The sequence below is a fragment of the Hypomesus transpacificus genome, unplaced genomic scaffold, assembly GCF_021917145.1.
Source record: "Hypomesus transpacificus isolate Combined female unplaced genomic scaffold, fHypTra1 scaffold_122, whole genome shotgun sequence".
Lineage (NCBI taxonomy): Eukaryota > Metazoa > Chordata > Actinopteri > Osmeriformes > Osmeridae > Hypomesus > Hypomesus transpacificus.
The window spans coordinates 311021-336589 of NW_025813702.1; the positions used below are offsets into that span (position 1 = coordinate 311021).

Genomic DNA, 25569 nt, shown 5'->3' on the forward strand with positions numbered 1-25569 from the left:
GGGGCGCTATACTAGAACATCACTTTATACACTCATTACTCCTGAACAAACAGATATTTCAACCAAACTTGGTGTTTTGCATGAGTAGAACAGGTTGTTGTGATCTGGTTGTTAGACAAGTGCTATGCTCTGAACAACTTGGCCCCTTCATTGCTTCTTGCAGCTTTATTTCAGATGTTATGGTTGCTGTGTAGTTAAAGGTCACATGACATGCTGTTTTTGGATGCTTTTATATAGGCCTTAGTGGTTCCCTATTACTGTATCTGAAGTATCTTTCCTGAAATTCAGCCTTGGTGCATAATTACAGCCACTACGAGCAGTCCCACAATGAGCTTTCCTCAAAACGCGCTGTTTCTGTGTCTGTAACTTTAAATGCTAATGAGGAGGAGAGGGGCGGCAACATGTTTACAATGGATGTATTGCAATGGCTTGTAGCCCCCGTTGCTGTGAGATGCCTCAAATTTAGCCATTCTCATCTGATCACCCTGGTTTGCAGAGGTGAACAGTCATAGTCATTTCAATGAGGATAAAAACGCGGATATCGCGAGCCATAACACCAACAGCAGAACGGTTATCCAAATATCAAAGAAGTGTACAACACTTGCGTTACAGCATTTGTATTCACACACATACTTGATGCCATCTACCTTTACATTAGCGACAGTAACTCAGCTGGCTCGTAGCCCCGTTGATGTAAGATGCCTCGAATTTGCCCATTCTCATCTGATAACCCTGGTTTGCATAGGCGCACACTCATAATAATTTCAATGAGGGGAAAGGCGGATATGGCGCGCGCCGTAACACCAACAGCATAACGGTTATCCAAATAACAAAGAAGTTTACAACACTTGCATTACAGCATGTGTATTCACACACATACTTGATGCTATCTACCTTTACATTAGCAACAGCAACTCAGCTGTTAGCTGCAGAGCTAATGTTACAGCCAGATTGTAATGATAGCAAGCTAAGTAACCATATAGTAAGCAACAAAATGATATAGCATTAGTTGACTTACTTGTCTGAGGTTTGTAGCTGGAACAAGGAGTACTGATCTAGAATTTAATTTCAGACGGTCAGCAAGGCCAACCTTGTATTGGCTCAAGTTAAGGAAACAGTGGTGGCTGAAATGTTTGGTGCAGACATGCAAAACTTAGAGGTTGTGTCGGCGCATTTCCAGCGAAAATAAAATTAAGATACTGGTTGTGCAGAGGCTCGGATGAAGGAACAAAAAAAATACATTTTTGTTTTCATTTGTACGTCCAAGCACTGAGCAACTGTTATGCTTCGTTCGTTTGCTCGCTATGATGTGTCTCCAGGAAAAAACGATATCGCACTCGCCCTTGCACGTTCGTAGCTCAGTTTCTCATGGGCGGGTCAGATTATCTGGGCGGGCAAAGCAGAGAGAGGGGAGGTAACCTTCTTCCTTGTGACGTCACAAGGAGGAGATTTTCAAACAGAGCAATTAAGCCTTCATTTTCTCAAAGGCGGAGAAGAACACCCAGGGCTTGGTTTACACCTATCAAATTCTAGCCACTGGGGGACCAAAGGCAGGCTAGGGGAACTCATATTAATGTTAAATAACCTCCTAAAGTGAAGTTTTCATGTCATGTGACCTTTAAAAAGCAACTTCTATTGTTCACCTGGTTCCTGAAATGTTTTCTTTGCAATGTGGATAGTAGGCTTAATACAAACCATTCCATGGATCTGTCCATTTTTTTACTAATCCTTGATTTGCTGTTCTATATGTTATATATGTTCTATATGTGTGTGTCACTTTTTATTAAGAAAAATGTCTGCTTACTGGATAAAATATGTAAGTTCAAATGCATTCAGGAGTGTGGGATTCATATTTCCTGTTATCTAGCATGTGGATTTCATACATTCATTGTTTATTGAGTCAAAAAGGTCAAATATAGCTGACTGTAATTAATGTGTAAGACAACTCTGAATTTTTATTACGCTTTCACTAGACTTTTATTCACACCACTGTTTAACCTGTTAAAGAGTGAGTTCCAAATATTTCCAATAGTCCCCACAAGTTATTTTTCCGAAAAGGTAGCTAGCTAGCTTAGTTAGCTGCCAGGCTAAGTTACCTAGCATTATACTCGAAGCAATGCAACTGCCATGCTAGTGTTACTTGCTAGCCTTCAAATTTGTACATTTGGAAGCCATACAAATGCGTTTGTCACATAGTTTTAAAACATTCAATTGGAATGTTCGAATCACAAATATGCTGTAATACCCTCATTTGAACGCCCACATATTAGTGATGCTACTCTTTAACAAGTTTTAAAAATCATTCCAATCCATCTCTAAATGTTTTTCTTCCTTGAACTTTTTTTCCCATTCCTTTCTCCACTCCTCCATCCATATCCCCCTTTCGCTTTCTCAGACGGAACAATGAACAGCGGACCATTGCCGTCCCTGATCATTCACCCTTGCTATTTTTGGTCATGTGCTTTCAAGATACAATTGTTTTCCTCTTCTGACATTTTTTCCCTCTTTCGCGACAGACATTTTTCTTAGGGGACTTTGCTGATGCATAACAGCTTCCCGTTATTCTTTTGACTCTCTTCCCTTACCAGGAGCCGGCTCCAGTCTCGGCTTTGTGCCAAAACCTCCAACATCCATGCCAGAGTGTGACATCAATGGACTTCTGGACAACAGTTCCCCCCTTTCTCCTGCCCTGTCTTGCTCCCTTCTGGCTAGACCTGACACTATCCTTCCTATTCACTCTCTTTTGATTTTTTCTTAACTCCAGTTCCCCCCTCGATATCCCCCTTTGACACCTTCTTTCTCCCACCTTTCATTTTTCAATCTGTCCTCTTTGGCCCCCCTCTAAACATTGGCTATGGATCGATTGCCAAGCCAGACTCACTTCCCCTCTGGACCCACTCCCTTCTCTTGAACACCTTTTTACCTACCTAACCCACCAAGCAGAGGATATGCATGTTCCAGAATTATTGTTTACAGCTGAGCAGTTAGGAACTGGTTAAATTATGGAAAAGGGGGAGGCCAGTTTGTTTGATCCATTGTGGAGTGAATGTTCTTGTGAAGAAGTGTGACGGTAAGATCTATCGCTCTCTGGACAGTCTTGAATTACATTTTAGAGAAGACCAAAAAAGTGGATGAGAAAATAAAAAAAGTGGGGAAAGTCGGGTAGACAAACAGTCAGGCCCTGAGAGGGGGGGGGGGGGGAACTGACAAAACAGATTATATTAATAGGGGGGGGGGGGGGGGAATGACAAAACAGATCATCTTAATTCACAAACCATTTCATGTCAGGCTACTAATGTTGTCTTTAATTGGTTCAGTAACCACTTTTGCATTTGCCACTAACTTAATATGGCTAGGCCTGATAAGAGTGTTGTGTTGATGAATGCCATAGCCTCTGTTTTCTCCTAGCAAACATACACGCAGCCCCCCAGGAGAGCAGGATACACAAGCTCTATGGAATGTACATGGGCTCGCACAGCTTTGAGGCCAATCTCTGTTCATGATTTCACTGCATACAAAGACACACACACACACATACCCACTGCATACTTACACACAATCTCATGCCCACACAGACCGATGTTTCATCGTCTAATCGGATTATAAAACTTAGTAGAAAGCACAATTACTTAAACTTATCTCTATCTACCTCTCTTCCTCAGATTTCACAAAGAAAAGAGACTCCTACCCCTGTGTCAAAGTGTCCTTGAGCAACGCACTGAACCCCAAGTTGCTACTAAGGGGCAGGCAAAAGCCTTGCAGGGCAACTCTGCTGATATTGGTGTGTGAATGTACAGTATGTGAATGGGTGAATGACAGGCAAAAATGTAAAGCACTTGAGTGCCATTTACCATTTGTTTAGTTATGTTCTTCACACTGTGGGTTTGTAACAAGGAATACTTTCCATTTACTTCCCAGGTACGTAATTTGCTCAAAGAGATATCAAATGCCACATGGTAAGACATTTTTCATCTGGTCTGGACAAGTCAGAAGGTGAAAAATAAAGTCGAGCATGGACAGAAAAAGTTTTTTCAAAATCAAATGTTCTATTTTTTTGAAAGTTTACAGTCTGCTTCTCACTTAACTAGCCCTTACAATCAGATGCCATAACTTTAACCATATCTGCAATCTCAATATCACATTCACTTAAACCTCCCATGGAAATAGCACTATTCCCATCACAGATAGAGCCGTAGAGTATGGCAGGCTTGTTTTCACACTGCAAAGTTAGCATGAAACAAGCCCAGTTAGTTACCAACCGGGGAGACCTCCAGCTCCATCTCATGTCTGGCATGTGTTAGCAGATATCAAGCTGACGCCAAGAGTGTGTCACCAGTGTTTATTCATCACTGCAACATGGGAAACCTAATGCATCAGTCATATGGTATCAATCTCTGGAAAACACATTCTCACAGAATACAGTCCACCTTCCCCCTCCCTATATAATGGACAGGGATTCAGAGTTATTCTTGCTAGTGAGAGTTTCAGATATATTGTTGTGATATTCTGGTGTCTGCAGACAAAAACGTCTTGGTTCGTAGTTCAGTCATACTGTTGTGCTGTAAAGCAACTTTACTATAAGAAGCATTATGTTTTTACTAGAGGTTTGAGCTTGAACTCTAGTGTACAGTACATTTTATTTGTTGAGTACACAGGTAGGAGTTTAGAGTATTTCCTTACCCCAGGACTGATATGCAGGTTGAGGATGTGCACCTCAACATTGTCGTCCCCGATGAAGGCCGTCCAGCAGCCGATGGTCATTTCCTGCACCTCGATCCATGGGGTCTGACTGATAGGCAGATCCACCGGCTTGCACGTCTGGCTGGAAGCTGGCGTGAGGGAACGGGGGAAGCACATTTAGGTGAAACAGAGTGGGGATATCCTGTGTATACCATCAAAGAAGGAAGATGGGGAAAATGGTTACAGAGGAAAGTGGGACATCCATTTTGTTCCATATCACAAACAGCTCAATTAAAAAGAGCATGTACATTTATCATAATCACCAACACATCACAGCACAATGAAAACTGTATTCTGAGACACTCATCCAATCAGGCTAGAGGTCCAGACTTTAACAGGGCGTTGCTTTCCTGATTTTTTACGAAACTAGTGCCACACTTATTGGCACCCCTACATTTAAAGGTCACATGACATGAAAACTTCACTTTAGGAGGTTATTTAACATTAAGATGAGTTCCCCTAGCCTGCCTTTGGTCCCCCAGTGGCTAGGATTTTCGATAGGTGTAAACCAAGCCCTGGGGGTTCGTCTCCGCCTTTGAGAAAGGGCTCAAAAGCTCTGTTTGAAAATCTGCTCCTTGCGACGTCACAAGGAGCCAGGCTACCGCCCTTCTCTCTGCTTTGCCCGCCCAGGTAATCTGGCCCGCCAATGAGAAACTGAGCTACGATCGTGCGAAGGCAAGATATCGTTTTTTCCTGGAGAGACATCATGGCTAGCAAATGAACGAAGCATAACAGTTGCTCATTGTTTAGATGTACAAATCTAAACAAAAGTATTTTTTTAGTTCCTTCATCCAAGCCTCTGCACAACCAGTATCTTAATTGTATTTTCGCTGGAAATGCGCCGACACAACTTCTCAAAGTTTTATTTGTCTGCGCCAAACATTTCAGCCACTACTGTTGTGGAAGAAATTGCTATTTCCTGTGTGCTTACATTATTCACTAATCGATAGAACTAGTCATTGGATACTAGTTAGTATGTTGTCATGTAAGCTTGCTATTAATAAGAGTACATGGTGTCAGGGTTAATAGATGTTCGGGATCAGGAGAAAGTGCTGGCTAAATGTTCCTTGTCATGACTACAAGGAGAGCTCCAACTATGAACTCTCTAGTCTGAGTGGTCATGTGTTGGGAGCTGTGAATATCTTTCTCTGAGACTGTTGTAATGTCATTACTGCCTGACTGTCACTATACTATCTATGTTTACATTCTTGTGCCCTATAAAAGATGGTCCTCCGGCATTCAGAGCCGAGAGACATGATCGAGACCTAAGCCTGGTGTTGTGTTGTCATTTATTGTCAGAGGTCTGGTTTTCTCTCCCAATCTGCAAATTGATAATACTTATTAAAATCCAGAACTCAACTGAACTTAGTCACTCCGTTTATGAAGAGATGAACACTTTCTTCATCACTGTTTCCTCAACTTGAGCCAACACAAAGCTGGCCTTGCCGATATTAAATTCTAGATCATTACTAAATCTCCTTGATCAAGCTACAAACCTTGGAAAAGTAAGTTAACTAACGCTATATCATTTTGTTGCTTTACTGTATATGGTTACCTAGCTTGCTACCCTTGTGGCTGTAACATTAGCTCTGCAGCTAACAGCTGAGTTACTGTTGCAAATGTAAAGAGAGATGGCATCAAGTGTGTGTGTGAATACAAACACTGTAATGCCAGTGTTGTACACTTCTTTGTTATTTGGATAACCGTTATAATGTTGGTGTTATGGAGCGCGCGATATCCGCCTTTCCCCTCATTGAAATTATTATGAGTGTGCACCTCTGCAAACCAGGGTGATCAGATGAGAATGGCTAAATTCGAGGCATCTAACAGCAACGGGGGCTACGAGCCATTGCGATACATCCGTTGTAAACATTAGCGCATGTGCCGCCCCTCTCCTCATTAGTATTTAAAGCTACAGACACAGAAACAGCGCGTTTTGAGGAAAGCTCATTGTGGGACTGCTCGTAGTGGCTGTAATTATGAACCAAGGCTGAATTTCGGGAAAGATACTTCAGATAACAGTAATAGGGAACTACTAAGTACTACTAACTATCTACTACTAACTTACAAATCTCTGCATGGATTGGCACCACTGTACCTCTCCGGTCTCCTTGCACCCTATTGCCCCGCAAGGACTCTAAGATCTCAAAATGCCGGCTATCTGGTAATACCCAAAAATAAGAAAAAAACTGCTGGAGGTAGGGCGTTCTCATATAGAGCACCTCTTCTTTGGAACAAATTACCCATCTCAATTAAGGAAGCTGATACTGTCTCGACATTTAAAACTAGATTAAAAACGTTCTTGTTTAGTCAATTCTATGATTGTTAAAGGGAAGTATGTGTGTACTTTCTATGTAAACCTGGGGTGTGTGCTTCCCTATGTGTGTATCACATGTAACTTTTAAATTTTAATTATAGCTTATGTTCACATTGCCCAGCTAGATGTTACAAATAAAGTAAACCTGTTACTGTATATTGTAAGTATTATTATTATAGTTCCGTTGCTGTATATTGTTACTGTTATAGTTTTTATTACTAGTTGGAGACAACGGGGGACTGGTTGTTTTCATCCTTATTCGTATAAGTATAACCTACTTTAGAGTTCTTTCCCCTGGAACAGATTTCATGTTCCAACTGAGGGGGGCTGTCGTTGTTTTGGTGTGTGGGGCTGCATCAAATACCCTTTTTGCTCTGTTAAATTGCTGCACTAGTCCACACTTGACCGGTGGGGATCTCATTCTATTATGACTGTAACTGTTAGCTGCTCCTGGCATTCTCTAATCCCTGCTCTCCTCTCTGTCCCCCCCCCCCACACATTCCCTGTGGTGTGGGGGGTTTGAGCTGTCAGGACCTGCTTGGTCGTCGGTCTGCCTACGCTGAACCAGGTCGTCACCCGGAATCCAGTCTCCATGACGGCCAACAGCGAGTTTCCCGGTCCCATCCAACGTCTATAAAGCCGAACAATGGATTTTGGTGTTTCAAAACCCATTGACACTGTATGACTATGTTTAGCTTGTGTTCTGCTCCTCTCTCTTACCAACCGTCTCTGGAGGAGGGGATCCCTCTCTGAATTGCTCCTCCCAAGGTTTCTTCCATTTTTTCTCCCGGTGGGAGTTTTTCTGGGAGTTTTTCCTTGTCTTCCTTGAGGTTTTAGGTTGGTTGAGGGGCAGTTCTATGGGCGCATGTGAAGCCCTCTGTGACATGCTTGCGTGTAAAAAGGGCTATACAAATAAATTTGATTTGATTTTGATTTTGACTAAGGCCTATATAAAAGCATCCAAAAACAGCATATCATGTGACCTTTAATGCTCTGAACAAACTCCCATTGCTAATAAACAATTCTGTATCGTCTAAGGTTGGAGAATACAGATTAAGGAATATGAGACCATTCCTCTCCAGATCCTCCAGGGTCCTAGGTCTTCCTTTGGCACTCTCCTTTTCAGCTCAGCCCACAGGTTGTCAATGGGGTTAGGAGTCTCATTATCAGGAGACTGAGATGGCCATGGCAGAAAACTGATTTTGTGTTCAGTTCCTTTTATGCTAAACCCATCTTGAGGGTTTGTTTCTAAAAGGCACAATTGTGTTTCATCTGACCATAGAACATCGTTCAAGTCAAAATTCCAGTAGCATTTAGCAAACTCCAGGGGCCTCATGTATAAAGGATTGCGCAGCTTTCATACCAGAAGATGGCGTACGGCCAAAACTCGAAAAGTACCTACGCACAGAAATATTCACATGTATAAAACCAGTCGTACGCCAGGTCCTCTGCACCTTTCCTTTATAAATCACAATCAACGTGAGATTGACTACACATGAACGAGCCACTGACCCCCCCTTTGCCTCCTCCCATAAATGAATATGCAGATGGGCTATAAATGCGCTCCTAAGGTCATTTCTTTGTCTGGATTACCATATTTCTTCGAATAAACGCCGCCCTCGAATAAACGCCGCACCAAAAATGAATGTTAAACGCCGCAGCGTTTATTCGAATAAACACAGTGACTGTGAGATCGAGGTTCTGACAACAGAGGTGGAGGCGAGAAATTGTGTCCTGTTTGGCAGCCTGTCATCAGTTATTAGCGACAAAAGAAAGTCGGCGGAGTGGGAAACTGTCACTATTTTCGCCCTTTCTTGTTTTTAACGTGTAGCACTTTGAGATTTAGCTAAATGTAAAGTGCATTACAAATAAAATTATTATTATAGGGCCATCAATGCTGTGGGTTCACAGAACCGGACCATGGAAGAAATTAAGAAGAAATGGTCCGATGTAAAACTTTAAATGAAGAAACGAGTGGTGGCGCATCGTAACAGCATGGCAGCTATAGAGTTAGCGTGACATCCATTTCCCGAGTGATTTGGTCGTTCGTTTGACACCCTCAAGTTTAACAGAAGTTATTAAGTGGTGGCGAATTAAACAGAAGGCTATACAGCGTTTCCCGTTTTGGGTTTTGGCATTTTGATGTGATCATCCACATTAATGATCAAACTTTTATTTTCATGTTTCTTGAATAGTCAACGTCATAAATGTAGTAATGGAACCTTTATTTCGTAATTTTTGATGAGTTTCGGCACTTTTCAGTTAGCATTCGCCATGTTACAGAGCCAGACAAGACTTTGCGGACGGCCCGCACATTCTCACGTCAAGTAAATCTTTATACATCACAAAGTGTGTGTGAAAACCAGCGTACGCAAGCTTTTTGTGCATACGCAACGTTTATACATGAGGCCCCAGGTGTTTGTGAGATAATGGAAAGGTTTTTTTCTGGCATGCTTCCAAATAATTAGTTTGGGATGGAGGCAATGTTCCCTCTAAGCTGCGTGCATGCACGGCTGCGCAGACCAGTTGAAGGACCCGCACACTTGATTTATCAGACCGTGTGCTGTACTTTAAGTTTCGGGAGTACCTTTTTTTTTCAACCATTCGCTGACTTGTGAAGCACACTTTTGCTGCATTTAATTTGTGTTCTTTTATCTTTTCCATGTGGTTGTATGAATAAGGGAATATTGCCTGTGTGTCACCTCATCTATATATGCCTGTGAAACAGAAAGTCATGGATTACTGTTTGTAAATTCCCAAACACTCGGATTAACTTCAGTTACATTCTGTTCATAAGAACTTACTTGACTGTACATCCTCCTGTCGGAGAAATATTAATCTAAGTTTTTAACCAATATCAAAGTTTTAAAACAGCACAGAAACGGCAGCAAAGTATGATGCAAAGTGTTTATTCGAATCCATTTTTCTCCGGACATTTGCTTATATTATTACTCTCCATTATTTGGTGATATTTATTCATGAGTGCATTATAGTTATTCACAGATGCATAATGCATGTCTCACACCATTGGTCTCTTACTCTAGGGGCTTCAGATTACAGTTGCATAGAAATCAGGCCTGCTCTGGCCTTGAAGACCATCTGCACTAAATTCCTGGGTGTAGGGTCGTAAATCTGTTCCATGATATCTGGGTCTTGTAGTCCTGAATATCAGGGCCTTGTAGTTTTCGACGGAAGAAGCCTATACACACAGTCTTCTTCTGCCCTGAGCCCCTAAATATTCAGATTTGCACTTTGGGCTTAATTTCATCTACATATTAGTGGCAATACTAATCAGTCAACAGCTTTGCATCTGGTTTTCAGTAATATAGCGTTTAAAAGTAAAAAAGGTGATTAAGAGGTGTAGTCTAAGGGAGGACGCAGGGTTAGTGTCAGGTCAGACGATGTATAAACCACACTACCTTTGCTCATTATCAGAAACGGGTGCAAACTCATCAGGGATGAAAAAGGTGACAAGGATCTGAACCCCCTCGGGGGTCCGGGGCATGCTCATCAGTGAACACTGAAATGAATTGGAGGATTATAGGACACATGACCAAAAAGCTATAGAAGTTTGAAGGCTTATTTTGAATAAATAAATAATAATAATTAAAAACTTTTTAATAACTTAATAACTTTACCAAATAAAGGCTTTGCAGCAGAAAGTTAGAAATTAACAAATGTAGATTTAAAATATGAAAGGAAAAAAAAAAGAATTATTTTTTTAATAATCATTTTTGGGGGGGGCTAATGAAACTTTTGGGGGGACTCCAGGTTGAGAATTGATAGGAGAGCCTGGCCTTGACGCATGTTTGGGGTATCTGACAAGTTTGTCAGTTTCTTTGTGTCTGTATGTCTACATGTAGGAGCATGTCTGTGTGTGTCCGCACGTTTGTGTTTGTCAAACAGTCAGAAAGACTGGAAAGGTGTTGAGATCCGTGCAGGGAACCACTGATATAATTGATTTGCTTTATCTGTTCCTTTCACTTTGTGGGAGTGTATCCTATTGAGACAAGTATAGATTTGGATTGGATAATCTGGAGAATATGAAAGGGGCAAGATGTCCTACATTCAGGCTGTCTTTCTCCTAATGCTTGGGCAGTATGATAGGATTGAGTACAGGAATTAACCTAAACAATCAGCCGAATTATAAATGCAGACAATGAATCAAGGTTATAAGCATTCCTTTTGCTGAGTGCTCTGTAGCTCCAAATGGAAAATCAGATTTCTAATGATTAAGATAAATCTAAATCAAATAGAGAATTAGATAATGCTTAGATAATGACAACCAAAACTGGGGTTACAAGGAATACAAAACAAAATTGAATACAAAAACGTTGTGTCATACAGCAAGACATTGTCAAACTATTGAAGCTTCTCAGGGCAAGCGTGCAAAAAAAGTCTTAGTTTTTTTAAATCGCTAAGAAGCGCTTACCCATACTTTGGATACTTTTTCTAAACTCTTAACACATACTGACACCTACAAAACACAATTGGCCAAATGGATAATTTTCTTCTCAAAAACACATTTTGTTAAATATATACTAACTCTCCATTTCAATACAGAACACATGTTTCTCTGCACACACCGACTTTACCAAAACACTGGAAATCTGACTCAAAATGAAATTATTCTGTCAAAAAATAACACTTGTTTTCACTTTACAAGGTACATGCAGTTAATCAAAGTACACCAGGTTTCAAAATACTGGCTATTGTTGACGATATAAAAACTGCATAGACTTATGTTTCAGGTATTTGCATGCAAAACATACAATCCACCTTTTACACTAAATGTATTGGTAAGGAACTGTATGTCCACATACAAACACATTTCAGTGGCCCAGGGAGATTTGAGCAGGCCCAGTGAGAGATGGAGGGAGAGGTGCAGAAGCAGTGAGAGATGCAGAAGGAGGTGCAGTGAGAGGAGCAGGGCTGGGGATAAGAGCAGGCCCAAGGAGAGGGCAAGGTAGAGGTGTAAGAATGCGTGGTGGTGGCATTCCAAGGGCTGCAAGAACAGTTGTCAGTGATCTTCGTACCACTGTCATCACTGTCATACTTCGTACCACTATCATTGACCATGTAATCAACCACGGTCTTTCACTAAGAGAGGCTGGTGAAAGCCTGCAACCCAAGTTGAGGTGGTCAACAGTTGCCTCCATTATACTCATCTTTCAACAAACCAATATTTTGTTCACTGTAAGCATTACTGTAAAACTTTTTCTGTTCTATTACTGTATACTGTGTTTCTACTGTACTTCCTTTAGTAAACAGTAAAAAAAAAAAAAAACGGATTTGCTTTTTATCTTGCTCTTTCTCGTCCAAACATTACAGTGTTTGTATTTTTCTGTTTCTGTTTCCAAAAACATCACTCCTCAAAGACCTTCTTTTATAGTAATTGAAGGAAATAACCCCTGCCACTGAGTCTAAGTTAGACTGGAATCAGCTGTGGTTGGCCCACTTTAACCAACATAAATCAGCTGCGTGTCCATTTTTCAATTGTCTTTTTTTTTTGCTGAGATATGTTGTTTTTGAACTAATATCATTGCAGAAGCAGATGTTTTTATACTGTATCCAAAGTGTGGATAATAGTTTTTGCTATTGTGGGATGTTGTCTGTTAACATTCGTAAATACTACACAAACAATCCATCATTTTGTTGGGAGGTATAGCTTGTCTGTTAAGAAAATGTAAGCGTTGTGGAAATGTGTTCACTGACTGCATATTGTGTGAAAAAGACATGAAATATGTAAATTGTATGGCCAAAAAAGACTGATGCTGTGCTAATTGTGTTTAGAGTTTTAAAATGTTTTCAACTGTTTGGACAAATGCTTGTTAGCAACTGAAAAAAACTGTAAGTCACAGATACAATGCATAGAAGGAAAGGGTTGGTGAATGAGATGGAGGGAAGAACCGAGGAGGGTGGGGGGATGGGGGGGAGGGCAGGAAACAACAACGTTCTTGAGGGCAACAGGAAATGCCATGTTTAGATAGCTTGCCAAATTATGACAGAGTGGCAAGGCAAGGCATTGTCCACATAAAGAGGGGACAAACAAAAGAAAAAGAACAAAAGAACAAGGACACTGGTACACCCAAAAGCCACTCTTTCTTCATCTTCCCCTAATCAACGGTTATCTCAGACAGAGAGATGTAGATCTCCCCCTGTTACTAATCCCTTTTTACTGCCTGCCCTCCTGGTAAAGGCCTGTTTCCTGTTATTCTGGCCCTGCTTGTCCACTCAACAGCCTGATCCTCTCCATAAAAGATATTGCAGTCCTCAATCAACTCTGATAGTCAACATGTGTGTGCATGCATGTAGCATTGTTTACCAAGGAGTGTGAATGTTTGGATGAGCCACTGTATATGCATTTGTGAAAGGGATAGTGACAGAGACGCTCCGTGTGTAGCTCTTGTGTGACGGCCCCCTATTTACAAATTATTGGGGATATGAACTACAGTTAGTCAGACCCCTATTCCTGACCCGGAAATGCTGCCTATCCCTTTAAGCGGTTTTGTGGTAAATGAGGTATAGAAACAGTGCTCCCTGCATCCCTCCCTATGTCTCAATCTATTTTATCAGACCTACCTGCCCCCCCCCCCCCCCTATGGTACAAACTGGTAGTGTTGGTTTTAAAGTGTTATTTTATTTGTCTGCACAAAAGCACTGACACACCCACACCCAAACTCTGACATTAAAGATGCATGCAAGGAAAAGCTCAATGGCTTGCCAGCAAAATGCAATTTCCAAGAAATGGTAACTTTCCCTATTGAGTCGTCCGAAACACTCAACAGATCCAACTAATGTTCACTTTGACAGGTGTGGGTGGACAGATTTTTTTTTTAATGAAAAATAAATGGCATAAATTAGTTTTGCTGTGAGCCATATTTTGCATCTCATTTATCTGCTGTAGTATGGAGTTTATTCCTGGGGTATACCAACCTACATTCGCTGTTAGATATTGCAATCAATAATTTAATCCAGGGAATTGAGCCCTATTTGATAAGACTGGAATTGCATGAAAGGCCAATGAAAAGGTTCTGCATGTTGAAACATAGTAAGAATATGTTGAAATTCTAAAAGATTCTTCTGCTTTGTCTTGGTTGTAGTAAGATTGAAGTAAATCACATTTTACTTTTTACACCCAAAAACAACTTCAAGGAAACCTCACAATCTCCTCATTTTTCTTCTAGCTGGTTATTTGTTCTTTGACCATACCTGGTGAAGCCATTTATGACATGTATGACATGTCAACAGGTGTTAAAAACAACTCTGGCTATCGTAATAGGGTAGGTTATAGACCCGCAATTCATGGGTTTGAATATTCTGACGTGCTTTTCAAAACATGGTCTCATGTGGTCATCAACGATCCTTGTGGAGAGTCATTTTTCACATGTAAAACAAGTAGACGGAGACTGTGCCTCAAACTAATGTACAAAGTAAACTGTGTCAAGGGTCGGGCAGAGGAGCCATGATGGTGGGGGTTGGAAGAGATGGGGTTAAAGACCCCCACCTTCCCACCGTCATACACACATGCACACACCTATTGTCCCACCATTTCCGCAGCCGCAGACTGAGGCCTGACCATCCACAGGAAGGTAAACAAGCTCTTATCAGGACTCTGCAGGGGCCTGCAGTGTCCCCTGCCCTCTCACCCCTGCATAGAGCAGACTAGCAAGTACACTCCCTCAACTTACCTTTCTCCATAGGCCATCAAGCCCCTATGCTCGATCAAAAATCACTGATTGGGTTAGCTTTATGATCTGTATGTTTGGGAGTGAGGATTCTGTGATTTTGTGTGTGCTTATGTGTGTACTGTATGTGTGTACTGTACATGTATATATGTGTGTTTGTGTAAGCCACTATGTTGACTCTGGGTAGGATATGAAAGCAGGTCTGGAGACAGTTTGTCTTTACATGCAGCCTGTTTACACCTCTGGGAGACATTTGTCAGACTTCTGATCCTGTTGCGGAAGACGGCGGAACAACAAACCCAATGGCGCATGCTCAAACACAAACATACACCGCATTTATCTCTCAAAAGCACGAGAACTGTCTCTCAATTAGTTTCCATGCCTGTCAAGTCGCATTCTTGAGGTGCTTAATGTGCTCTAATACTGACAGTATAGTGTACACAGAGTGCAGTATGCTGATGTTGTTTAATATAGCAGCATAGCTGCAAAACAAACAGTCTTGAGCTGACAGTCTTGATAAGGGGTTGAAAGGTGTATTCACTTTTCAGGTTGACTATAAATCACACACAATCTAAAACACGCACACACAAATACAATTCCCAGGAACATCAGCAAGTCTCTAATTAGTTTGGTTGCTTCTTTCCTATAACTGACAGGGTGTTCCACCACCACTTTATCAAGATGTGTGTCTTCAAGTTGGTGTAGGTATTACCTATGTCGCAGTGGCGAACCGTGAGTACTACAGCTGGGCCTTCACCTCGGCCATCACCGCCGAGAAAAAAATCATTGTGGAGAAAAGCAACAATACGATTAGCTAATTGAATGGGTTAAACAAGTGCAATCCTTTAATTAGCTAACGATGACACGGATGTAAACAAATAGACCATAACGTCAATAATATCTGTTCAGGCACACCGAGTACAACGCTCGCCTTCTGCGTAGGAGTAACGCGTATCTATTAAGTGATAATACTTGTATCTAAAGTAGTACACTAACTAAACTGGTAAATAAATTATAGAGATGGAGCAGCATATTTCTTTCACCTTCCATGTTCGTTCATCTTGACATTAGCTATAGCTATAGAGCGCAAGCTAACCCCAGTGTCATGGCAACTGAACGTCATCGTATCTGAAAAGCTCCGTGGACCCCGTCCACACTACTACGTGAACCCGGCGTTTTCAAATGTCTCCGGCTAGGGGAGCGTATTCGAAAAGCTCAGTTTTCAGTGTCCGAATACGCCGTATTAGTGTGGACGGGAGGTGCAAACGGAGACATATGTATGCGTTTTTTAATTTACCTGGGCTAGTTTGGACGGTGACTCTGTCTCTCAACCGCTCTCACCACTCTGCAAGAGATTAGGACTTCATTAGGACTTCATGAAGGCCTAGGATGTTTTGTTTTGTTCCCGCCCACTTGAAATCAAAGCGTGATTGGTCGATTTGCCCGTCACTCTTCACCCCAAAACACACAGCTTGGCCTTCCCCAGGATTTGTGAAGTCCTAACCAATGAATGAGCCAGCTAACTGGGCCTTACAGACGATTCTGATTGGATAACATGTTTTCAGGACATGAACTTGACAGTAAGCTTAACTATAAAACATAGATGAGAGAAAATGTATTCAATGTATTGTATTAAATTAAATGAGATATATATATTTTTTAAAATTATTTATTGAATACTTTATTATTAGTATTAAATATATTATTATTTATTATTTGTTTAGGCCTTCTCTGAAGGCGTAGAAGGCCCTGAAGGTTCCCCACTGCTATGTCGCCAGCAAGAGTCTGTTAATCTCAGCATTAATTAGCAGGGCAGCTTTCGGAAAGGGAAAGATTTGTTTAGCCAGCGATGGGCTACACTAACTCTGTTTCAGGGGAACAGGTGGAAGGAACGGTGATGTGTTGGACACTGGGTGCTCCCAATCATTCAAGATCGATGTAGTTTTGCAGGACATATGTTTCTTGAACAACCAATTGAGATTACATGGTTTTACTTCCTTGAAAAATGTAATTTTTAATCGTATTTGTGGGCATACAGCGCATTCGGAAAGTATTCACAATGCTTCACTTTGCCACATGTTGTTGTGTTACCCCTGTATTGCAAAATGCAATGCATTTTTTCCCCTCAACATTCTACATAATGATTTTTTTGCTCATTTATAATATACACCAAAAAATAGAAAACACATTGGCCTGAATGTCAAGCATCATGTCTGGAGGAAACCAGGCACCACTCATCACCTGGCCAACACCATCCTTACAGTGAAGCATGATGATGGCAGCATCATGCTGTGGGGATGTTTTTCAGCAGCAGGAACTGAGTCAGGATCAAGGGAAACATGAATGTAGCAATGTACAAAGACGTCCTTGATGAAAACCTGCTCCAGGGCCCCATTTGTCGTAAGGGTTGAAGCTAAGTTACAGTTTTTCACAATTGCTGAAACACTAAACCCCAACCTCTGAATCAAATGTTCAGTGAACTAAACCAATTTGTCAAATCAGACACTCTTTTGGCAAAACTCTGAACACATTCTCATTCACTAAACACATTTTGCACTGTGATGCACTTGTCCTGCAAAATGGTAAACACAGGCGGCAAACAGTAACACAACTACAACACAGTTGTCATCTGTAAAACACAATGACTCAAAATTGTTCACACTTGTTTCTAATGCTGGTTTGGGACAATGTCAGCTTTCACCGTGGTGTCCGTGTACTAGAACAGTTCAACATGAACCAGCATTTTTTACTGTAAATGTTTGCCTTCCACCATACAGCCCTTTTCTCAACCCAATTGAAGATTTTTTCTCTGCATGGCGGTAGAAGGTCTATGACTGAAACCAATATACCAGGGTACATTTCCTACAGGCAATGGAATTGGCCTGTGGTAACATAGGTGTGGAGTGTTTTTTAGGCTGGATCCAGCACACCAGAGGGTTTTTTTTGTTCTAAGTACTAAGTTGTGATGGTTACTATAATATTTTCAAATCAAATCAAATTTACAGCATTTGTATAGCCCTTTTTACAAGCAGTGTTACAGAGGGCTTCACATACGCCCATAGAACTGCCCCTCAGCCAACCTCGAGCTTCAAGGATGACAGGGAAAAACTCCCAGAAAAACTCACATGAGGAGAAATAATTTACAGAAACCTTAGGATGAGCAAATTAGTGAGGGATCCCATCCTCCAGAGATGGTTGGTGAAAGAGAGGTGCAGAACACAGGCTAAACATAGTCATACATCAGGAAAGTGTCAATGGGTGTTGAAACATCAAAATCCAGTGTTTCAAAATCCAAAATCCGTTTTCTTTATTGCTACAGTAAATGAATTTACTGTGTAAACATAAACAAATTATTCTTTACATGTAACTACATGCCCTGGATGCTGTGTTCTAAAAAATGTTGTGTTGTGTCTAATGATTGCTCCATAGTGTTTATATATTGATTGGTTGTGTTTATGATCTGAAAGCATAGTTTGATTTTGAGCACAGGTTACATGGTTTAGGAGCGAGTTTTTGATTTTGCCAGAAGAGTCAGAGGTTTTGGAAATTGAGTTTGAATATTTGGTTTTGTGTTTACAGTTTTGAGAAAATGGATGACTGTTTCAAGAAATGTGTTTTAGCAATTGTGAAAAATACTAATGAAAGGATATAGGTATGGAGGGTTATCAACATCCCTCTGGATTATGGACTATTACAGTACCCTCTGAATTGTGTAAGGATTTATAAAAATGTTATTACTGCATGAAAAACTTGTCACTGCTTTTAGCCCTTAATAAATGGCTTCAACAGTGTCACGGATGTTGGCATTTCAGATATATTTATTGTAATAGGAGACATGCAGGCCTAGGCCTTGAGTCATTGTGGGCCAAGAAGCGAAGCTGCAAAGCCACCTATCGTGTTTCTACCTTTTCTTACACACATTCTCACAACATACATTTTCTCTCATACAGGCCAATTATTTGTTTGTAAACATTCGGGATGCGCGCGCAAAGTTGTGGCAGAAAACCGGGAAAGGATAGCATTTATAACAGCAAAGGACCACACGGATCATACAAATAGTTATATTTAAAAAGGTTGAGGAGGACAGCCTTTAAGAGAGACAGCAATTCCCCATTGATCTGTCACATCAGAATTTTGATTAGGGTCACGAAATTCTTGAAATTGTTGTTAGAATGTCGCCGGTAGACCGCATAGATGGCCGGCAGCCATGTCTTCATGTCATAATGTTCTACATCTAAAGAGTCAAGCAGGGCAGCTTTCAAGAGATATGGGAATTCTGCTTTTAGCCAGCTTGTCCGATTATTTTTGTGATTTGTTTAAAACTGGCAATCTGAGTGAGTCTGCGTACCCCTTACACTGTCTGTTTTGACGTTTGCCTCAGTCAGACTCGGGTCGCTCACTGGCAGTGTGCACAATGTTGAATTTCACTCCATTCTACACCAGAAACGTCAGGGAGGACTGCCTATTGTAGATACGAGCCTGCTGAAGATAGCCAGCTTCTCGGATTTCTTTAAAGGTCACATGACATGAAAACGTCACTTTAGGAGGTTATTTAACATTAATATGAGTTCCCCTAGCCTGCCTTTGGTCCCCCAGTGGCTAACATTTCCGTTAGGTGTAAACCAAGCCCTGGGTGTCCTTCTCCGCCTTTGAGAAAATGAAGGCTCAATTAATCTGTTTGACGTCACAAGGAGGAAGGTTACCTCCCCTTTGCTTTGCCTGCACAGATAATCTGGCCCGCCCATGAGAAACTGAGCTACGACCATGCAAGGGCGAGTGCGATATCGTTTTTTCCTGGAGACACATCATAGCGAGCAAACGAAGGAAGCATAACAGTTGCTCAGTGCTTGGATGTACAAATGAAAACAAAAGTATTTTTTTAGTTTCTTCATCCGAGCCTCTGCACAACCAGTATCTTAATTTTATTTTCGCTGGAAATGCGCCGACACAACTTCTCAAAGTTTTGCATGTCTGCACCAAACATTTCAGCCACCACTGTTTACTTAACTTGAGCCAATACAAGGTTGGCCTTGCTGACCGTCTGAAATTAAATTCTAGATCAGTACTCCTTGGTCCAGCTACAAACCTCGGACAAGTAAGTCAACTAACACTATATCATTTTGTTGCTTACTATATGGTTACCTAGCTTGCTACCTTTAGAATCTGGCTGTAACATTAGCTCTGCAGCTAACAGCTGAGGTACTATCGCTAATGTAAAGGTAGATAGCATGAAGTATGTGTGTGAATACACATTCTGTAACGCAGTGTTGTACGCTTCGTTGTGATGTGGATATTGTTCTGCTGTTGGTGTTATGGCGCGCGCGATATCCGCCTTTCCCCACATTGAAAAGTGTGCAGCTCTGCAAACCAGGGTTATCAGATGAGAATGGCTAAATTCAAGGCATCTTACAGCAACGGGTCTACGAGCCATTGCGATACATCAACTGTAAACATTAGCGCATGGTGGAGCTCTCTCGTCCTCATTAGCATTTAAAGATACAGACACAGATACAGCGCGTTCTGAGGAAAGCTCATTGTGGGACTACTGGAAGTGGCTATAATTCTGCACCAAGGCTGAATTTTGGGAAAGAGACTTCAGATACAGTATTATGGGACCACTAAGGCTTATATAAAAGCATCCAAAAACAGCATTTCATGTGACCTTTAACCAAGCCTGTTTCATTCATCATTTGCCTGAGAAAGCAACCTCCGTTAGCCAGGCTAGTTTTGACCGGGCCAGCCTAGTTTTGCCCGTTCACTCCATTCTACACCAAAAACATCAGGGAGGACTGCCTTTTGTAGATACGAGCCTGTTGAACATAGCCAGCATCTCAGATTTCTTTAACCGAGCCTGTTTCATTCGTCATTTGCCTGAGAAAGCGACCTCCGTTTTGACCTCCGCCAGGCTAGTTTTGCCCGATCTCTTGGTCAGGTTATTTAAAGGTATCAGGGTCAAGTGACTTTTGTGCATAGACAAGTGAAACGTAAATGTACTTTCCCAAAGGACAAGTGCCTCCAAAAAGTTAATGTCAAGCCCTGCAATCCAGTGGCCAGAGACATAGACATGTATACGTATGAGTATCTATATGTACGTATATATATGTACGTATATATGTCTATGGCCAGAGATATATGATGACCTGATCGACACTCCAAGTGTAATACATGCCACAGAATGCCACCGACATGCGCAGTTGAGCCTGCTTGACAATCGTGTGACATAGGGTGATAATTGGTCTTTACATTCTTTATTATTATTATTTTCCCATCCTTAAAAAACATGAATATTTGCACTACATAGTCGGTGTCAAAATGTTTGTCTTGGTCCCGATTGCGTTGAATGTATTCGCGTGGACGTTCTGTTTGATGGTTTGGGTATGATTTTAGTTTTTGTGGCAAAAAGTGAAGCTAACGGTGGCTAACTAGCTAGCTACAGTCACAAACGTCACAATGTCAAAACCTGTGCACTCGTTAACTTCTGGGAGATGGTAAGTCTATCAGCAGTGACTGAGTGCATGTCGGAGAATAGCATGGACACACGCTTCACACCGCGTGCCCCCACTGCAAAAATAATCCTAAAGAAGACACTGGAAATGTAATTTACAATACGATATACACTGATATTATCTACTTTGTCTATTTATCTACTTTCGGAAGTGGTATTCTGCTATTTCATTAGCCTTTGTTGGACGACACATACGACAGCAGTCAGTAACACATCTGTTTTCAATGGTAAAAATAATAAACATGTCTCACAAAGAAACGTTTGTTTTAGGATTTATTATAACATTAGATTACAAGTAAATGATTAATTGGTGAAATTATCATTATATACCTTTAGTTTTAAACCAGTGTAGCTCACTGTAACGTTGTATGCCAGTGGTTTTCAAACTTTCTTTCGCCGACCCACATTTTCAAAATGACAAACCATCGCGACCCAAATGATATGAAAAGGGGTGTTTGCAAATCTACAATTTCCCTTTCTTTATTATTATGTGTACAAGTTTTAACAGGATAATTCGTTATAATTGACCGTTCCCGAAACTCCTCCCTAGAACAGCCCTCGTCCAATCGTACCCCTAGCAACCGGTACTAAGAGAAGAAGGTCCATCAAGCTTTGACATCTGACTGTGTGCCTACGGGACGTGTCGATCTGACACAAGGTATCCTGACAGATTAGAGGGAGGCTTGATTTTCTTTCAATTTCCAAAGGCCAAGGCACAAGAGGAAAGGTGCCAGCGGTGTATTAAACAGTGTGGGAGACCCCACTCCCAACTTCATTTAGCGAACATCAATAAACACAAATATGTCTGCTCTAAGGTAGCTAAGTTAAGCTGCTAGCGTACGATTTCTAAGATATGTTAGTTGAGAGAACATCCCCAAACAGTTACGGTTCATGTCAACTACTATCGTTACCACCACTAGTGCATAACTAGTCACTCTAACACATTTGTTAATGTTGAAATCAAAATGTTTACAGTCTGTAAAATTGCAAGCTGAGCTAGCTAGCGAACGCAAGCAAGTTGCGATGAACTTAAAATACTATAATTGTTGAACAAAACGTCCCAACAGGCCATTATAAACGTATTTTATTTTAATCTTCGTAGCATTTTGTGAGTGTGTTTGCTGAGACGTGGCTGGCCAGACAAGGCGACTTGACACCTGTATGCTTTGGCTTCGATTTTTGTTGTTTCCCCTTCATTGCTAATTTTAATATTTTGAATATATCCTTCCACTGCATATAGCAGTCCCTTCAGCCTGGATCTGGAGGATATCGCGGCGGTATTACTCCTAAAATCATCACTCACACTGACAGCTATAGCGCTTTTTCCCGTACTCGCTAAGGCTTTTGGGTTAACAGTTCCGGGAATTGTGTCGGACGTAGCAACAGTAACTAAGGGGGCGGGGCCCTGGGTAACGCTTAATTGTCATCAATAATAATATACACCACTAAAGCTGCCCTTTCAATGCATGCACAGCCAAGTTTATGGGCCTTTATTTGAGTGACAAATAAACATATTTATGTAAAAATAAACATAGCCGTTTTTTAATTGGTAAAACCTTGTCTAGTGAAGGTGAAGTCTTTTTGTCTACATTTTTCAGCCCCACCCTCCGTTTCTTAACCAGGTTTTCCATCGTTATTCTTCTCCCGGTGCTCCCGATGGCCAGTTCACTATTGGGGGGTGGTGGTTTTTCAAGTTATATGATTTTAAATTCTCGTGGTGTCAGGGGGTCCTGCAGCACCTTCAGCACCCCTAGTACCCGATGTTTCTGGTTGGACTTGAAAAATCACTATCTGATCAAAATGACAGTTCTCGCTACAGTCAGAGCTTGCGCAAGAAGGTGGAACATAAGGGAGATACCCTTTCCAAAACCTTTAAGGGCGTAATAGTTTGTGAAAGACCCAGAGAAACACAAATATCCGACGAGGCAAAATCACGGAAAATTTTTGAATCCCTGCCGGACGCATTTTTTTTAGGTCTCGAAAAGAGGACATGTCTGGGTAAAAGAGGACGTCTGGTCACCCTAAATTAACGGAAGGAACGGTCGTGGACGATATTGGGTCTGGAACGTCGGCGGAACGTTGGCGAGTTTAATGGGGCCGCTTACTCTAGGTTAGCTACAGGCCAAATGCCGCTGTCAATCATATTAAGCTGCTAGTCTCTAACCTAAATAGTTTTTACATATTTCATTTAATTTTACACATTTATATTTATAAATTAATCAAGTATGTTGATAGTAAAACAAATATTTTATCATCATGTTCAAGTGTGTATTTGCAGTCAACATTTGAAAATTGGAGAGCCATATAAAATCCTGAAAAAAGAGCCATAGGTTCCTGACCCCTGGGTTAATGCACTGCCCCCATATTGTTGAGCTAACTGAATGTATATACAGTGCTCAGCGTAAATGAGTACACCCCCTTTAAAAAGTAACATTTTAAACAATTTCTCAATGAACACAAAACAATTGTCTAAAATGTTGACAAGACTAAGTTTAATATAACATCTGTTTAACTTATATCATGAAAGTAAATTTAATAATTTTATTAAAATAAAATAAAATCAGTTTAACTCAAATTAGGGTGATGCAAAAATGGGTACACCCCACAACAAGTAGACTACATCTAGTACTTTATATGGCCTCCATGATTGTTAATGACAGCACCAAGTCATCTAGGCATGGAATGAACAAGCTGGCGACATTTTGCAACATCCATCTTTTTCCATTCTTCAAGAATGACCTCTTTTAAAGATTGGATTCTGGATGGAGAGTGATGCTCAACTTTTCTCATCAGAATTCCCCAAAGGTGTTCGATTGGGTTCAGATCAGGAGACATACTTGGCCACTGAATCACTTTTATCCTGTTCTTCTTCAGAAATCCAACAGTGGCTTAGATGTGTGTTTAGGATCATTGTCATGTTGGAAAAGTGCGAGACGACCAAGGGCACAAAGTGATGGTAGCATCTTCTCTTTCAGTTTAGAGCAGTACATTTGTGAATTCATGATGCCATCAATGAAATGCAACTCCCCGACACCAGCAGCACTCATGCAGCCCCACATAAGGATACTGCCACCATCATGTTTCTCTGTAGACACCATGCATTTTTAATTGTATTCCTCACCTTTGCGACACCATACAGTTTTGAAGCCATCAGTTCCAAAAACATTTATCTTGGGTCTCATCACTCCAGAGTATTAGTCCCAGTAGTCTTCATCTTTCGAAAGATGAAAGATGAAGACTACTGGGACTTTATACTGCCCTGCGTTAATAGATATATTGTTTAAAATGTTACTTTTCAAAGGGGGTGTACTCATTTACGCTGAACACTGTATTTGATAAATGTCTTACTGGACAAGTGGAGTACCTTCTTAACAACTTAAATCAAACAACTCACAAATGGACGAAGCCAACCACACTGACTAGACTTTTACTGTGAGATTTAGATCAACTACAAATCAAAACCCTAATTTCCTAATCTGAAAACTGCCTCTATTACTGTAGGAGTGTTTCAATAGCCTGTCTCACACAAAAAATTGTGTGAGACAGCAAATATACGGTAGCCTTTTATGCTTAGCTGTGTTTCCCACTCAAAGAGAGGAAAAGAGGAAGTTTAAAATGGATTGTTAATTGCAAAACGAGGGAGATAGAAATCGTTCTGTGTGGGAGCCACAAGTGGACGATTGTGGCTCCCACACGTAACGATGCACAAGCTGCATCGTTACGTCTCAGATTGCTCACTTTGGTATTGGGGGGAAGTGGCATATTTAAACTTCCAACGCCATTAAAATATATATATATATCCTCTCATTCAGTTGTTGTTTCCCATCGGGAGGCCATATGAAAAACGGTCATCTTTATCTCCTTTTCTTTTAATTTCTCTCTATGTAGGCAGGGCAGGCGCGAGTACCTTCGCCGCCCTAGGCAAGATGTTTCAACAGCACCCTGTATGTAAGGGTACTGCTGCCATAGCCATGTCTTTCTCTATCTGTCTCTAACAGGCAATCTTTTAAGACTTTCCCCCTCTTCTTTTTACCCATGATTCATCCTTTCTTTCCCTCTTACCTTAAAAACTCCTGCTCTTATACCCACCTTATAACGTACATCTGATATGCTTTTACGGTTACATAATCAACCCCCCCATCCCTGAAATCCCATGTATCTCTTCCCAGTAGAGGCTCCCCTGCCTGCTATTAAGCTACCCCCCCCCCCCCCACACACACACACACACGCCCACACACTAACCCTCCGGTAGCGCTTGCTAATCGCTTTTGTACTTTTTCTTCTGCCCGTGGAGTAAAGGGACCCTGGGTTGGCGGAAG

General features: G+C 41.2%; 1 protein-coding gene across 4 annotated transcripts in view; it reads right to left on the reverse strand.

Moving 5' to 3' along the window:
* The window catches only part of eng (endoglin), a 124367-nt gene that overhangs the window by 94387 nt on the left and 4411 nt on the right, over positions 1 to 25569 (reverse strand). For all 4 annotated transcript variants that reach the window (XM_047050549.1, XM_047050548.1, XM_047050550.1 and 1 more), the window contains one exon: positions 4681 to 4829. In XM_047050549.1, the coding sequence (XP_046906505.1) occupies positions 4681 to 4829 (149 nt within the window). The remainder of the gene's footprint in view (positions 1 to 4680; positions 4830 to 25569) is intronic.